At 40.4% G+C, this 15,594-nt stretch overlaps 1 protein-coding gene across 4 annotated transcripts in view; it reads left to right on the forward strand.

Moving 5' to 3' along the window:
- The first annotated feature begins 7,324 nt into the window (after positions 1 to 7,324).
- Positions 7,325 to 15,594, forward strand: part of NT5C3A (5'-nucleotidase, cytosolic IIIA) — a 41,890-nt gene continuing 33,620 nt past the window's right edge. The window contains exon 1 of one of the 4 annotated variants that reach the window (XM_007113087.3): positions 7,325 to 7,588. In XM_007113087.3, the coding sequence (XP_007113149.1) occupies positions 7,451 to 7,588 (138 nt within the window). In that variant the 5' untranslated portion in view covers positions 7,325 to 7,450. The remainder of the gene's footprint in view (positions 7,589 to 15,594) is intronic. The other 3 variants (XM_055084930.1, XM_007113089.3, XM_007113088.3) reach the window with 3 other exon arrangements.

Here is a 15,594-nt window from a genome sequence, read left to right on the forward strand (position 1 = left end):
GACTGGAAACCATAAAACTCCTAGAAGAAAACGTAAGTGGAACACTTTTGACATAAATCACAGCAATGTTTCTTTGGATCTGTCTCCTAAGGCAAAAGAAACAAAATCCACAATAAACAAATGGGACCTAATTAAACTTAAAAGCATTTGCACAGCAAAGGAAACCATTGACGACAAAATGAAAAGACAACCTACTGAATGGGAGAAAATATGTGCAAGTGCTATGACCAATAAGGGGTTAATATCCAAAATATATAAACAGCTCATACAACTCAACATCAATAAAACAAAAAACCCAGGACTTCCCTGGTGGTGCTGTGGTTAACAATCTGCCTGCCAGTGCAGGGGACATGGGTTTGATCCCTGGTCTGGGAAGATCCCACACGCCGCAGAGCAACTAAGCCTGTGCGCCACAACTATGGAGCCTGTGCTCTAGAGCCTGCGAGCCACAACTCCTGAACCCGTGTGCTGCAACTACTGAAGCCCGCGCTCCTAGAGTCTGTGCTCCACAACAAGAGAAGCCACCACAATGAGAAGCCTGCGCACAGCAACAAAGACCCAACACAGCCAAAAATAAATAAATAAATTTATAAAGAAAAACAACAAACAACCCGATTAAAAAATTGGCAGAAGACCTGAATAGACATTTTTCCAAAGAAGGCATACAGATGGCCAATAGGCACATGAAAAGATGCTCAAATCATTAATTGTCGGAGAAATGCAATCAAAAACACAATGAGATATCACCTCACAACTGTCAGAATGGCTATCTTCAAAAAGACCACAAATAAGAAATGTTGAGGATGTGGAGATAAGGGAGCCCTTGTACACTGTTAATGGGAATGTAATTTGGTACAGCCACTTTTTTTTTTAATGTGTGTGTAATAAGGACACTTAACATGAGATCTATCCTCTTAAATTTTTTAAAGTATACAATACAGTATTATTAATTATAGACACGTGGTACAGCAAATCTGTAGAACTTATTCATCCTGCATAACTAAAATTTTATAGTCGTTGCACAGCAACTCCCCATGTCTCTGTCCCCTGGACCCTAGTAACCACATTCTATTCTGTTTCTTTCTATGAGTTTGTCCGTTTTTGACACCTCATTTAAGTGAAATCATGCAGTATTTGTTCTTCTTTGAAGCTGGCATATTTCACTTAGCATACTGTCTTCCAGATTTATCCTTATTTTTACATATGATGTAATTTCTTGTTTCTAGGTACAGTTCTAAAGCCAAAAGTACATCAGAAAACAAAAATCTCTGCCGTTAAGAAGGTTATTGTATCAGGAAGAGAGACACAATAAACATAATGAATAAATTCTATACTAGTCTGTCAGTCTGTTAGAGACAGTAAGTGCTATGGTAAGAGTGATGGGGATCAGAATTGCCCAAGCTGGAAGGACTGAAATTACATATAGGGTGGCCAGGGTAATGATCACTGAGAAAGTAACTTTTGAGCAAATATTAAAAGAAGATAAAGGAGAGTATAGGAATACATATACTTACAGCCCATTGTGAGGACTTTAGCTTTTACTGTGAGTGGACTGGGGAACCATTGGAGGGTTTTGAGCAAAGGGGTGATATGATTTGATGTACTGTACAAAGGATCACTATGGATACCATGTATGGAACAGGCTGTGAAGGAGCATGGATAGATTTTGGAGGGAAAATTTTTTAGAAGGCTACTGCAATAATCCAGTCGAGAGATGATGGTAGAATAGACCAAAATGGTCGAAGTGGAGGTGAGAAGTTGTCTGGTTCTGGATGTATTTTGGATCCAGATGGTGTGTTTGAGAGGTCAAGGATGACTCCAAAGTTTTGACTCGAGGAACTGTACAGATGAAATTCCATTATTGAGATGGAGAATACAGTGAGTAGCAGAAGTTAGGAAGGAAGGTATAATGAGTTCAGCTTTGTACACATTAAGTGTGGATGTCAATTAGACATCTCAGTGGAGGTTCCAAATAAAAAGTTGGATATACCTGTGCAGGATGCAGCTCTGGGAAAGAGAATAATCAGAATATACATGATACTTAAAGTCATAAAAACAGAAGGAGATCTCTTAGTGACTGAGGTATAGAGAAATGAAGAGACAAAAGGACTGGGCTCTAGGGTGCTGTAGAGGTCAGGGAGAAGAGGAGTCACCAGAAAACTGAACAGGGGCATCTAAGGAGATCAAAGGCAAACCAGGAATATTATCTGGAAGGAAGTGGGAAAAAAAAAAGTGTATCTAGGGAATTCCCTAGCAGTCCAGTGGTTAGGACTTTGCACTTTCACTGCCGAGGGCACAGGTTCAATCCCTGGTCAGGGAACTAAGATCCCGCAAGTGGTGCAGCCAAAAAATAATAATAATAATACAAAAAAAAATAATACCATTGTGACCTATTGTTTTAAAAAGTGTATCTAGAAAGAGGGAGTAACCAGCTATATCAAATGCTGCTGATCCACCATAAAGAATGAAGACTTGGGGGCACAAGCTCCATTTGGAGTCACAGCCAAGGACAGAAATCAATAGGCTAACCAACAAGTAAGTGATCCTTTGCACACAGTCTTCAGGAGCCAGTTCAAAAAGAGTCTCAAGGAGATAAAATAGTAAGGGAAGATCTGCCCAACATCTGAAGAGGTCTTACTGTCCGCTCATGCAGACAGAAGAGAAAACCTCATGCGCCCTGCCTAGAGAACATATAAAACACCCAAGCAATGGTGCAAGAGAATTTTTCTTCTTCAGTCAAGGCTATTGAATGCTATATACAAAATCAGAATGCTTAGATAAGAGACATGTCTTCTGTTTGAATTTAAATAACTTCAAACAAGAAGTAATTGTATCGGGTAAAAATAGCTGTAATGTGACAAAGGCCTTGAACACCTTCGTTAGTGAAAACACTCTGTCAAGTTGCTAGAATGAAGAGAAAAATGTCTCCATTAAGCAAAACTAACTTTCCAACATTGTCTCTATCAAACTGTAATTTCCCATGGACTTCAAACGTAAAACTGAAGATCTATTTCTGTTGACAAAATAACGCTGGCAAACTTTAATTCCTTCTTGTTTCTCCTATTCTATCAATTCTCTTTAGCCACCCCTCCCTCCATTTGTTAACTCCTTAAAGTCTCTTAAAGCCCCCCAATCACAGTTTAGTTCCTTGCTACTGAAAGTGTAGTGCCCAGACGAGGAGCATCATTGTTAGAAATGTGGAATCTTGGCCTCACCCCAAACAACATCCCCAGGTGGTTCACATTCACCCCAACATTTGAGAAGCACTGGTTGAGCTGACGCTTGATTGCCTTAGATGGATGTTTCTTTATAGCAGGACTTCCCTCTTTTTCCTAGGAAAAAGTTCATGCCAAGTTCCAGGGCATGAAAAAGACCATTACTTTCTAATCAAAGAGCTTTAATAGCTAAAAGGTGTCCAAAATCATTTGGGTTTTTCCTTTTTCAGGATAAGAAAGCAAAGCCTAGAGATATGACATTACTCCTCTAAGCACAGCTAATGGCAGAAGCTAGCTTCTGCCTACTTTCTTCCTGCTCTTTAGTTTCTTGTATGCTGTCACCATCCCACAACTTAATATTCAAAGAAGTGAGAGAGCAGGTGTCAGTGGTGTGTTTTTAGTTTTGCTTTCCATTGTTTTAATTTTTAACAGGAGTGTTAGTGTGAGGAGATCTTAAACCTACATCCAACAAATGGCTTTTCCTCACAAGAACACTACTTAACTACTTCAAACCAAGGCCAAGCCAATTATCCTATCAGAGCAAAGTGTAAGGTCGTGCATAGCAAAATTCATAAATTTACATCAAATTCCTGCATATTTTTCCCATGGTTCCTGCTGTCCCAAGTGGCATCATGTATCACTGTAGACAATAAAACAATTATACTCTAAAAAAAATGTTAAAAAAAAAAAAAAAAAAAAAAAAAAAAAAGTGTATCTAGAAAGAGGGAGTAACCAGCTATATCAAATGCTGCTGATCCACCATAAAGAATGAAGACTTGGGGGCACAAGCTCCATTTGGAGTCACAGCCAAGGACAGAAATCAATAGGCTAACCAACAAGTAAGTGATCCTTTGCACACAGTCTTCAGGAGCCAGTTCAAAAAGAGTCTCAAGGAGATAAAATAGTAAGGGAAGATCTGCCCAACATCTGAAGAGGTCTTACTGTCCGCTCATGCAGACAGAAGAGAAAACCTCATGCGCCCTGCCTAGAGAACATATAAAACACCCAAGCAATGGTGCAAGAGAATTTTTCTTCTTCAGTCAAGGCTATTGAATGCTATATACAAAATCAGAATGCTTAGATAAGAGACATGTCTTCTGTTTGAATTTAAATAACTTCAAACAAGAAGTAATTGTATCGGGTAAAAATAGCTGTAATGTGACAAAGGCCTTGAACACCTTCGTTAGTGAAAACACTCTGTCAAGTTGCTAGAATGAAGAGAAAAATGTCTCCATTAAGCAAAACTAACTTTCCAACATTGTCTCTATCAAACTGTAATTTCCCATGGACTTCAAACGTAAAACTGAAGATCTATTTCTGTTGACAAAATAACACTGGCAAACTTTAATTCCTTCTTGTTTCTCCTATTCTATCAATTCTCTTTAGCCACCCCTCCCTCCATTTGTTAACTCCTTAAAGTCTCTTAAAGCCCCCCAATCACAGTTTAGTTCCTTGCTACTGAAAGTGTAGTGCCCAGACGAGGAGCATCATTGTTAGAAATGTGGAATCTTGGCCTCACCCCAAACAACATCCCCAGGTGGTTCACATTCACCCCAACATTTGAGAAGCACTGGTTGAGCTGACGCTTGATTGCCTTAGATGGATGTTTCTTTATAGCAGGACTTCCCTCTTTTTCCTAGGAAAAAGTTCATGCCAAGTTCCAGGGCATGAAAAAGACCATTACTTTCTAATCAAAGAGCTTTAATAGCTAAAAGGTGTCCAAAATCATTTGGGTTTTTCCTTTTTCAGGATAAGAAAGCAAAGCCTAGAGATATGACATTACTCCTCTAAGCACAGCTAATGGCAGAAGCTAGCTTCTGCCTACTTTCTTCCTGCTCTTTAGTTTCTTGTATGCTGTCACCATCCCACAACTTAATATTCAAAGAAGTGAGAGAGCAGGTGTCAGTGGTGTGTTTTTAGTTTTGCTTTCCATTGTTTTAATTTTTAACAGGAGTGTTAGTGTGAGGAGATCTTAAACCTACATCCAACAAATGGCTTTTCCTCACAAGAACACTACTTAACTACTTCAAACCAAGGCCAAGCCAATTATCCTATCAGAGCAAAGTGTAAGGTCGTGCATAGCAAAATTCATAAATTTACATCAAATTCCTGCATATTTTTCCCATGGTTCCTGCTGTCCCAAGTGGCATCATGTATCACTGTAGACAATAATTTACTGAAAAACAAAGATTTACATACTTAAAAAGTTAAAAGCAACAACAGAGAAACCAAACGTATGGACTGATAGTAGCCACCATGTGTTTCCCAGTTCTGCAAAAGGCATTCATGCACCCAGTGGTTAATTCCAGACTTGTTTTCTTACCAGATGCCTGCTCAGGTGAGCTCTATCCCACCTTTCTAAGAACTCTCCACAAATTTCCCTTTAAGCAGAACACCTGCCAGGGTCCCAGGGCTGGAATGACTAGAGCAGGAGCAGAGGATGCAGAGAAATCAACCCTTACTGCTCCCTCTTATTCTCCTGCCCCAGCTTCTTCCATGTCCTGGGCAAAGAGAGCACCTCAGCAAGGAGCATCACAGAGTTGGCGTGATTCCCCCCCCCCACAAGTAGTTCCACTGCATCCCCTTAGAGTTGGCGTGATTCCCCCCCCCACAAGTAGTTCCACTGCATCCCCTTCCTGTCATCCCCAGAGAAAAGCAGAGGAAACTGCATCCATCCCTTGAAAGAGGACCAGGAAGGTGAGAGCAAGTCCTGCTACTCACAAAGAGAAAATGATGGAAGAGGTGATGACTGACTGAGATGGAGCAGAAAAAGGACGAACACCTATTTGTTCCAGCCTAACATCAAGCCACCTTTGCTCTGTTGTCATAGCAAGTTTTTATGTGTGTGGCATAAAATGCATAACGTAAAATTTACCAACATAACAATTTTTAAAGGTACAATACAGTAGTATATAGACACATAGTTTTGCAGCAGATTTCTAGAAGTTTTTCATCTTGCAAAACTGAAACTCAATAGTTGAACGACCCCCCCATTTCCTCTTCCCCAGACCCCACGACCACCATTCTACTTTCTGTTTCTAAGAGTGACTAATCACATAAGCAGACTAATGCAGCACTTTTGTGTGTGTGTGTGTGTGTGTGACTGGCTTATTTAACTTACCTTAGCATGATGTCTTCAAGATTCACCCATTGTCAAATACTGCAGAATTTCCCCCTTTTTAAAGGCTGAATAGTACTCCATTTGATGTACATACCACATTTTCTTTATCCATTCATCTTTTGATGGACATTTAGGTTGTTTCCACATCTTGGCTATTATACATAGTGTTGCAATGAACATAGGAGGGCTGAAATTTCTTTGAGTACCTACTTTCAGTTCTTTTGGATATATACCCTGACATGGGATTGCTGGATCATATGGTAATTTTATTTTTAATTTTTTGAGGAACCTCCACACTTTTTCCACAGTGGCGGCAGCAATTTACATTTCCACCAACAGTGCACAAGGGTTCCAATTCTCTACATCCTCACCAACACTTTTAATTTTGTTTTTCTGACAATGTTTGTCCTAACTTGTGTGAGGTGATATGTCTTTGTGGGTTTGATTCGCATTTTCCTGATGATTAGTGATATCGAGTATCTTCGTAAGCTTCTTGGCCAATTGTCTATTTGAGGCTTTTGCCTATTTTTTAATAGGGTTGGTTTTTGTTATTGACTTATAATTTTTTAACATAATCTAGATACTAACACCTTATCAGATAAACAGTTTGCAAATATTTTCTCACATTCTGTAGGTCGCCTTTTTACTCCCTTGTTTTCTTCGCTGCACCCTGCAGTCACAGCACTTTACAGCCAAGCTATTGCGCAAGTCAGATAGCTGAGCCCAGATGCCTTCTGGGGGTTGTAGTCCTAAGCGTCAGAGGCGGGTGGAAGGCGGAGGATATTTTCTGAGTGATGGTTAGAATCAGATTTCTACTGGGCGGGGCTGGAATGAACCACTGCCTGGTCCTCATTAGCAGAGAGAGAGAGAATTAATTCCAAGTCCCCTTTTCTGTCCTCAGTCTCTCGGACCCATGTTCTGAGAAGATCCGCATCCCCACCTTGGCCGCCCACACAGGCTAGTCCCTCCTCCTCCCTCCGGCTTCCCGTCCTGGGGGTGGGGCTCATGCAGGCGGGGCGGGGCGTTGGGGCTTCTTCACTGGCTGGCGCTTCCGAGGCCCGCAGCCGCCTAGCGACCTCTTTTCTTGGAATGCGAGGCGCAGGAGGTCCTGTCCATGGACCGATCCGCGGTGGCGAGGGTGGGCGCGGTAGCGAGCGCCAGCGTGTGCGCCGTCGTGGCGGGGGCGGTGCTGGCCCAGTACATTTTCACCTTGAAGAGAAAGACGGGCCGGAAGACCAAGATCATCGAGATGGTGAGTATGGGGGCTCGTCGCTACGGAGCGCTTAGGGGGTCGAGGGTGGTCCGGCCGGCCTCGCCTTCCCGTGCCGACCGCTGCTGGAATGAGAGGGGCCCACAGGGGAGCGGTTCGCCCCGCGTGCGGCCACCCCGCGGCCAGGTGACCTGGTCTGGACCCTCGACGGCGGCGCTCCGCTTCCCATGGGCTTTGTTTTGTCTCCATTTGAAACAAAAAGGCAGCAAAACAGGTGATTCGGAAACAAGCTGCCTCCCGCTGCAAAACCCGTTTTTTCGAGAAATAAACGGACGTTTCTGGGCAGATTTCGCCTTCCCTCATCGCGCGTCAAACCGTTGCAACAATCCCATTCTGATGAGGGTTTTTTTTTTTCCACCGTGGCTAGGGTGAGTTCGATTATGACAAGGTGTAACTCCTCAGTGGTTAATTAAAGGAATGCCAGTTAACCCAGCTGTAGTTCAAAATAGTTTATTTTGTATTTGAATGTTATTCCTTCTTGTCTCAAACTGCCGGGATGTACCTTCGTGTTCATTTTTTCCCCGCAAGCCTCTTACATAACGTTTTAGAAATTTATTTTCAATTTTATTGTAAGACAGTGTTTGAAGAATTCCACTTGAGGTACATTATAAGCAATATTTTCTCCAAAGTTGGGGATGTGTTTAGGTTTTTGTTTTTTAAATAGAGCCCACTCGTCAAGACAGTTTTCTCAGTGAGTTGCATTCTAATATACTTCCTGGAGTGAAGAATCCCGTGTATACTCCCGATGAAGTACTACACGCGTGAACTTCTGGGGTCAAGTATTTTTGACAAGTCAGTTGACGGTTTACCGCTGTACTAAATAATATCATTTTAGGTTCATGTTAGAATACTTAGCCCAATCATATGTTCTAATTGATCAAAGAAACTTTTTGTCCCGTTGTTTGCTATTGGCCCTAGGTTGAATACAGAAATATTTTTCCGTAAAAAAAAAAAATGTTAATTCTCACATATCTCATATGCCAATAGTTTTGTTTATTGGTAGGGTTAAATTAGTCTGAGATTATTATTACATAGTCTTTCTCCATCTCTGTACTCATAGCAGCAAATATTTTTATCTCAAAAATTTCATTTTGTTTATGTTGCTGTCCTGCATAGAAAATTTTGGTGGCTTCCTTTTGTTCCAAACCAAAAATGTATAATACAAATGTGGGGAAAAAACCCACATTGCCATACCTTCTTGTATGTACTTAGACTGTGGATTAGTCTATCACTTCTCCTCTAAACCAGGTAGAGGTAAAAATCAATGCTTTCACAAAATCCACAATGAAGCCATTATAAGAACAGTTTGCCATCTTTGTGAAAATAATTAAGGCCCATTGTTTATAGTATAGAAATCAGTCAATCTTTATATATACATAATACGTTATATTAATTCAAGCATAGGGACAAGTAGTCTTGTGGCTACAACATAATATACAGATGTGTATTTGTTTTTGTTTTTTAATTAATTTATTTATTTATTTATTTTTGGCTGCGTTGGGTCTTCGTTGCTGTGCGCGGGCTTTCTCTAGTTGCGGTGAGCAGGGGCTACTCTTGGTTGTGGTGCGTGGGCTTCAGTAGTTGTGGCACACGGGCTTAGTTGCTCCGCAGCGTGTGGGATCTTTCTGGACCAGGGATCGAACCCTTGTCCCCTGCATTGGTAGGCGGATTCTTAACTACTGAGACACCAGGAAGCCACAGATGTGTATTTGGAAGGAAGAGATGGGGAATGTGGGCAAAGAGGCCAAATTGTAAAGGAGTCTTGTAAAGCCATTCTAAAGGCTTTGCCCTTTATCTTGTAGGCCATAGGGGGCCATGAAAGGTTTTTAAACAGGATAGTTGCATGTTCAAAACTATATTTTATACAGATCACTTAGACAAGATAGGGTGAAAGGGGAGAGCCTGGAAAGAAGGAAATAATTTAGGAGGTTGTTGGCAGTATTCATTGTGAAAGATGATTAGGGTCTAGACTAGGAAACAAGCGATCAGAGTATAAACATTTCAGAGGTAAAATCAACAGGACTTAGTGGCACTACAAACTCTGGACTCATACAAACCTAGCTTTGAATGTAGGCTTTCTCATTTATCAAGTTGTGTGATCTTGGGCAAGTTATTTAACTCCTCTGAGTCTGTTTCTTCATCTATTAATTGGAAGATGATAATACTACCTGCTTCATGGGATAGTTGTGAAGTTTACATGAAATAACACAGTGGACATAATTGCTATCGTTTGTGAGCTTATCATTATTTATGATCATTAAATAAAGAGATTAATCACAGGGGTGGGGGGGATTACAGACTAAATGGTGATACTGGCTACATTATTAGCCAAGATAGAAAGGGGGAAAGAAAGAGGAGGCAGGGACAATGTGGAACAATAAGTTCACTTTGTCCTGTTTAGCCAAGTAGAAACGTCCATAAATTAGTTAAAATAAGTAAAGTGCTTAGAAAAGCATTTGTTGCCATATATTGGCCCATAGTAATATATAGTATATACGTTACCTGTTATTATTAGCAATAGCAACTGCAAACGTAGTGCTGGAGTTGCAAAGATAAACTGGGACTAGAAACTACTTTCTCAAGTGTCTAGCCTCTTGGCAGTAATAGTGGAAATGATTATAATTTCTCACCCATAACTTTGAAGCAAGATGAAAAAAGAAAACTTGAGAATACTGACATATAGTGGGTGTTCAGTAAAGAAAACAAAGATCTCAGAGATGGGGTAACAGGACATGTTTCCAAAAGAAGGGGCAGAGGCAGAAGTGTCAGTCTGCACAGATCAAAAATTGACTGAAGGCTTCCCTGGTGGCGCAGTGGTTGCGCGTCCGCCTGCCGATGCAGGGGAACCGGGTTCGCGCCCCGGTCTGGGAGGATCCCACATGCCGCGGAGCGGCTGGGCCCGTGGGCCGTGGCCGCTGGGCCTGCGCGTCCGGAGCCTGTGCTCCGCGACGGGAGAGGCCACAGCAGAGGGAGGCCTGCATACCACAAAAAAAAAAAAAAAAATTGACTGAAAGCCTTGTGGGTTGGACAGCCACTAGAAGAACAATGGAGTGAAGAAGACCAGAAGGTGATTGTTGAGTACAAAAATACTTGTGCCGTCAGTGTACGTTTGGTTTGGTTTTGGTTCTGAATGGTTGGCACGTGACCATGTTGGCAGGCGGAATGGCAGTGAAAAACGAGTGCTTAAAGAAGTGAGAGAGGAGGAAGGGAGTTCCCTGGTGGTCCAGTGGTTAGCACTCGGCTGCCATGGTCTGGGTTCAATCCCTGGTTGGGGAACTAAGATCTCCCAAGCCCCACAGTCAGCTTGGCCAAAAAAAAAAAAAAAAAAGGAGAGAGAAGGGGAGAGGGAAAATCAAGCTGAGTTCCAGAGGAGATAGGAAGGTAGGGGAAAGAGAACACAGGTGGGCAGATGCCTTTTTAAAGGAATAAGGAACATCCCTCTCTCTAAGAGTGAATAGTAGCCTCTCGCTATCCATGGGGGATTGGTTCCAGGACCCGTTTGGATACCAAAGTCCAAGGATGCTCAATGGTGTAGTATTTACTTATAACCTATACACAACCTCCTATATACTTTAAATCATCTCTAGATTATCTCTAATACCTAATACAATGTAAATGGTATGTAAATAGTTGTAAATACAATGTAAGTGCTATGTAAATTGTTGCCAGTAAGCAGCAAATTCAAGTTTTGCTTTTTGGAACTTTCTGGAATTTTCCCCCCCACATATTTTCAGTCCTTTGTTGGTTGAATCGCTGATGTGGAACTGACAGATATGGATGGCCGACTGTACTACTCACTGATTTATAGCATCCACTTATTTCTGCATATTTTAATTTACATTATGTCTTATTTTCAGCCCTGCACTAATTGTCTCTGCTTACTTTGTTCTTTACTTCTGTCCAGTTGACTTAATTTCTCCTACTAAATGGCACCTCTTTCCAATTTTTATATATCAACTGTTTTCTTTTTTGTTTCTTTTGTATTACCAGAATATATTCTGGTTTTACTTTTTACCAGCAGATTACTTATTTTTCTCCAATAGAAAACTAATTCCAAAAAAAGATGAGATGGTTTAATCTTATTCAGTTCTTCTCATATCCTTTATTAAAGGTACAAACTTAGTTATAAGATAAATAAGTACTAGGGTTATAATGTACAACGTAATGACTATAGCTAACACTTCTGTAGGATATATAGGAAGGCTGCTAAGAGATTAAATCCTAAAAGTTCTCATCACAAACAGAGACTTTTTTTTTTTCTGCCTTTCTTATTGTATCTTTATGAGATGATGGATGCTAAGTAAACTTATTGCAGAAATCATTTCACAATATATGTATCTCAAATCATTATGCTTTATACCTTAAATTTATACAGTGATGTATGTCAGTTATATCTCTCTAAATTTGGGGGTGGGGAATTCTCCCAAAGCAGAAGTATCTAACAAATGAAATAAAATGGAAGCACAAAACCAGAACAAATGTATAGACTCAACACTATTCCCTAAAGAGCAACAAAGAGGGTGGAAATTATTTGGACAGCAGGAATAGGAGAGATGGAACTGTCACTGGAAGTTCCCCAACCAGTTAAAATTGTCATTTCTAATTAAAACGCATCTCAAGTATTTATGGCTTCCTTGTGAACATCAGAAGTTATTCCTTAAATAGTTGGTGCTGTTTTTGAAACTTCAGTGTGTTTCCTTCCTGGAGATAAACTTCTAACAAAAACTTCTTCCTTTCTTCTAAAGATAATATCAAATATTTTCTGGGTACTATTCTAAGTGGAAAGCCCACTATTGAGTCTATATTTAGATATATTTAGAAAAGGGAGGGGGAAAAACCAAGATTCAAACAGCTGCTTTAGTGGATCAACACTATCGCATAGGCTTTTAAAATATTTCTATAACTCAACTTTCATCTAATTTATATTAGTACAGAAATTTATGACCTTTTAGCACCTGTTTTGAGTTCTTGATTTGTTCTGTGAAGCATATTCCCTGAACTCCTGTGGCATTTCCTGATGATTTCTCATAATTTAGCAATTTATGTACTCTTATATTGTTTACTGTAATGTATATTCTTGAAGAGTCTGGATTGGTGCATAGTTCTTTGTCATCCTTTTTTATTAATTGTACTTGACTAAGAGAAACAGAGACCCCAAATCAGTGGCTTTATTAAACAGTACAGATTTTATGTTTTTAGTGTAACAAGAAGTCCAAAAAATAGGCAGTTGCTGGTGTTAATTAGAGGGTACAAGGATGTGAAGAGGTCTTTGAAATGTCCTTGGCTTTTCTCATGGTCACAAGATGGCTGTTGTAGTCCTGGCCAACATCTCCATCTTCCAGGCAGCAGAAAGGAGGATGCAGGGAGTAGAATACTTATTTAATCAAAACTTTCTTCTTGCATGTCATTGGAGGGAACAGTGTCGTATGGTCGTCCTAACTGTAAGTGAAGCTGAGGAATTTTTTGTTTTTTTGATTGAGCAACTTGCCACCCTCTGACAAAATTGAGATTCTATTAGTAAGAAGAAGAGGAGGGTGTGTATTAGGTAATTACCAGTCTACCATGCCACACCACAGTGCCTGTTCTTTTTTCATATCATTGACTATTCAGTAAGTATTCAATATTTCATCAAATGAAAACACCTGTATATAATATTATATTACCAGTGGTCAGTAGGCTGGTAGAAAAATAGAGCATTCCAACTATTCCAAGTATTTGGTAATACAGCAGTAGAGAATACAAATTCTGAATAGCTTTGATCTTCTGTCCACCCCAAGAGTAAAGATTTATTCATTCACACCTGAAATATCTAGATCTTAAATAGCTCCTGCACATGGCCACTGCCTTCATACATGCTAATGAGATTTAGAAGCTAATCTCCCAAATGTGTCACAGCTAGCTTAAAAGCTAAAGTCCTAACAGTACTTCTAGAATGAATGAATATAAATGTTTTGAGAGAGAGATCCACAGAAGGCTTTGTGGAGTTCAAAGGAACAGGAGATGCATTGGGTAATGTTCTATGGATGTGGTGGTATTTGAGGGGTAGCAATCATGATTAGTCCAATTTGAATAAAATATATTGTCAAATAAGGAAAATACATTAAAATCTTAACTTTGGCAAAGAAAATATCCAAGGTCATCTTGAATCTCCAAATTTGGAAGTATGGAAATGTTTCTACCAGGCATATGACTTTGTCTTTTCAAAGCACATTTGTCATGTTTCCTGTGTGTTATCCTCATGCAGCAAGTTAACCACATTTTCAACTTCAGTGAAAAGTGTGATCTTTTTTTTTTTTAAGTCAGTGACCCTTACTCTTATTTTATTTTATTTATTTATTTATTTAATTTATTTATTTTTGGCTGTGTTGGGTCTTTGTTTCTGTGCTAGGGCTTTCTCTAGTTGCGGCAAGCGGGGGCCACTCTTCATCGCGGTGCGCGGGCGTCTCATTAACGCGGCCTCTCTTGTTGGGGAGCACAGGCTCCAGACGCACAGGCTCAGTAGGTGTGGCTCACGGGCCTAGTTGCTCCGCGGCATGTGGGATCTTCCCAGACCAGGGCTTGAACCCATGTGCCCTGCATTAGCAGGCAGATTCTCAACCACTGCGCCACCAGGGAAGCCCAAAGTGTGATCTCTTATCTAGTGAGCCATTTTTATATTAGCTAGAATAGTTCCTGAAAAAGTTTTAGCTTTACAGATTTTTTTTGTGCTTATTCCTTTTGTTGTGAATTCATTTACATGACAGATAGAGCCACCCTTGAACCAGATAGTAATATTTTTAATTTATTCAAGAATTTTGTTTTCTGGCTAAAGCTGTCATATCCTTAGATCCTTTTACTTTCTTCATTTAACAAGCTCCCCCCCCCACCCCGTGATTCTGAGGCTTGCAAAAGTTTGAGAACCATTGAAGTAAACAATTCAAATTCTTGCCTTAAGCAAAATTACAAATTTTACAAGTCACAAGACTTCCAAGTCTTGTGCTCACAAATAGTGAAAATTGGGGCTGCCAGAAATTACTGTGTGAAGAAGAGAAAGCAGAGTGATGAGGATGTAGAAAAGTGGGCACTTTCATTTACTCTGGAGGTGGTATACATTGGTTAAATAAATAATAGTGCATGGTTAAATTCTGGTGCATTTGTATAATAAAATATTGTGCAGCTTTGGAAACAAAAAAGTAAATCTGCATGAGTTAACATTTTAAAAAGCTCAAATGAGTTGGCCAAGAGGCACATGAAAAGCTTCTCAACATCACTAATTATTAGAGAAATGCAGATCAAAACTACAATGACGGGCTTCCCTGGTGGCACAGTGGTTGAGAGTCCGCCTGCCGATGCAGGGGACGTGGGTTTGTGCCCCGGTCCGGGAGGATCCCACATGCCGCAGAGCGGCTGGGCCCCTGAGCCATGGCCACTGAGCCTGTGCGTCCAGAGCCTGTGCTCCGCAACGGGAGAGGCCACGACAGTGAGAGGCCCGCGTACCGCAAAAAAAATAACAAAACTACAATGAGGTATCACCTTGCACCAGTTAGAATGGGCATCATCAGAAAATCTACAAACAACAAATGCTGGAGAGGGTGTGGAGAAAAGGGAACCCTCTTGTGCTGTTGGTAGGAATGTAAATTGATACAGCGACTATGAAGAACAGTATGGATTCCTTAAAAAACTAAAAATAGAATTACCATATGACCCAGCAATCCCACTCCTGGGCATATACCCAGAGAAAACCATAATTCAAAAAGACACATGCACCACAATGTTCATTGCAGCACTATTTACAATAGCCACGTCATGGAAGCAACCTAAACACCCATCGACAGACGAATGGATAAAGAAGATGTGGTACATATATACAATGGAATATTACTCAGCCATAAAAAGGAATGAAATTGGGTCATTTGTAGAGACGTGGATGGACCTAGAGACTGTCATACAGAGTGAAGGAAGTCAGAAAGAGAAAAACAAATATTGTATATTAATGCATATATGTGGAA

Source organism: Physeter macrocephalus, chromosome 5 (genome assembly GCF_002837175.3).
Source record: "Physeter macrocephalus isolate SW-GA chromosome 5, ASM283717v5, whole genome shotgun sequence".
Classification (NCBI taxonomy): Eukaryota; Metazoa; Chordata; class Mammalia; order Artiodactyla; family Physeteridae; genus Physeter; species Physeter macrocephalus.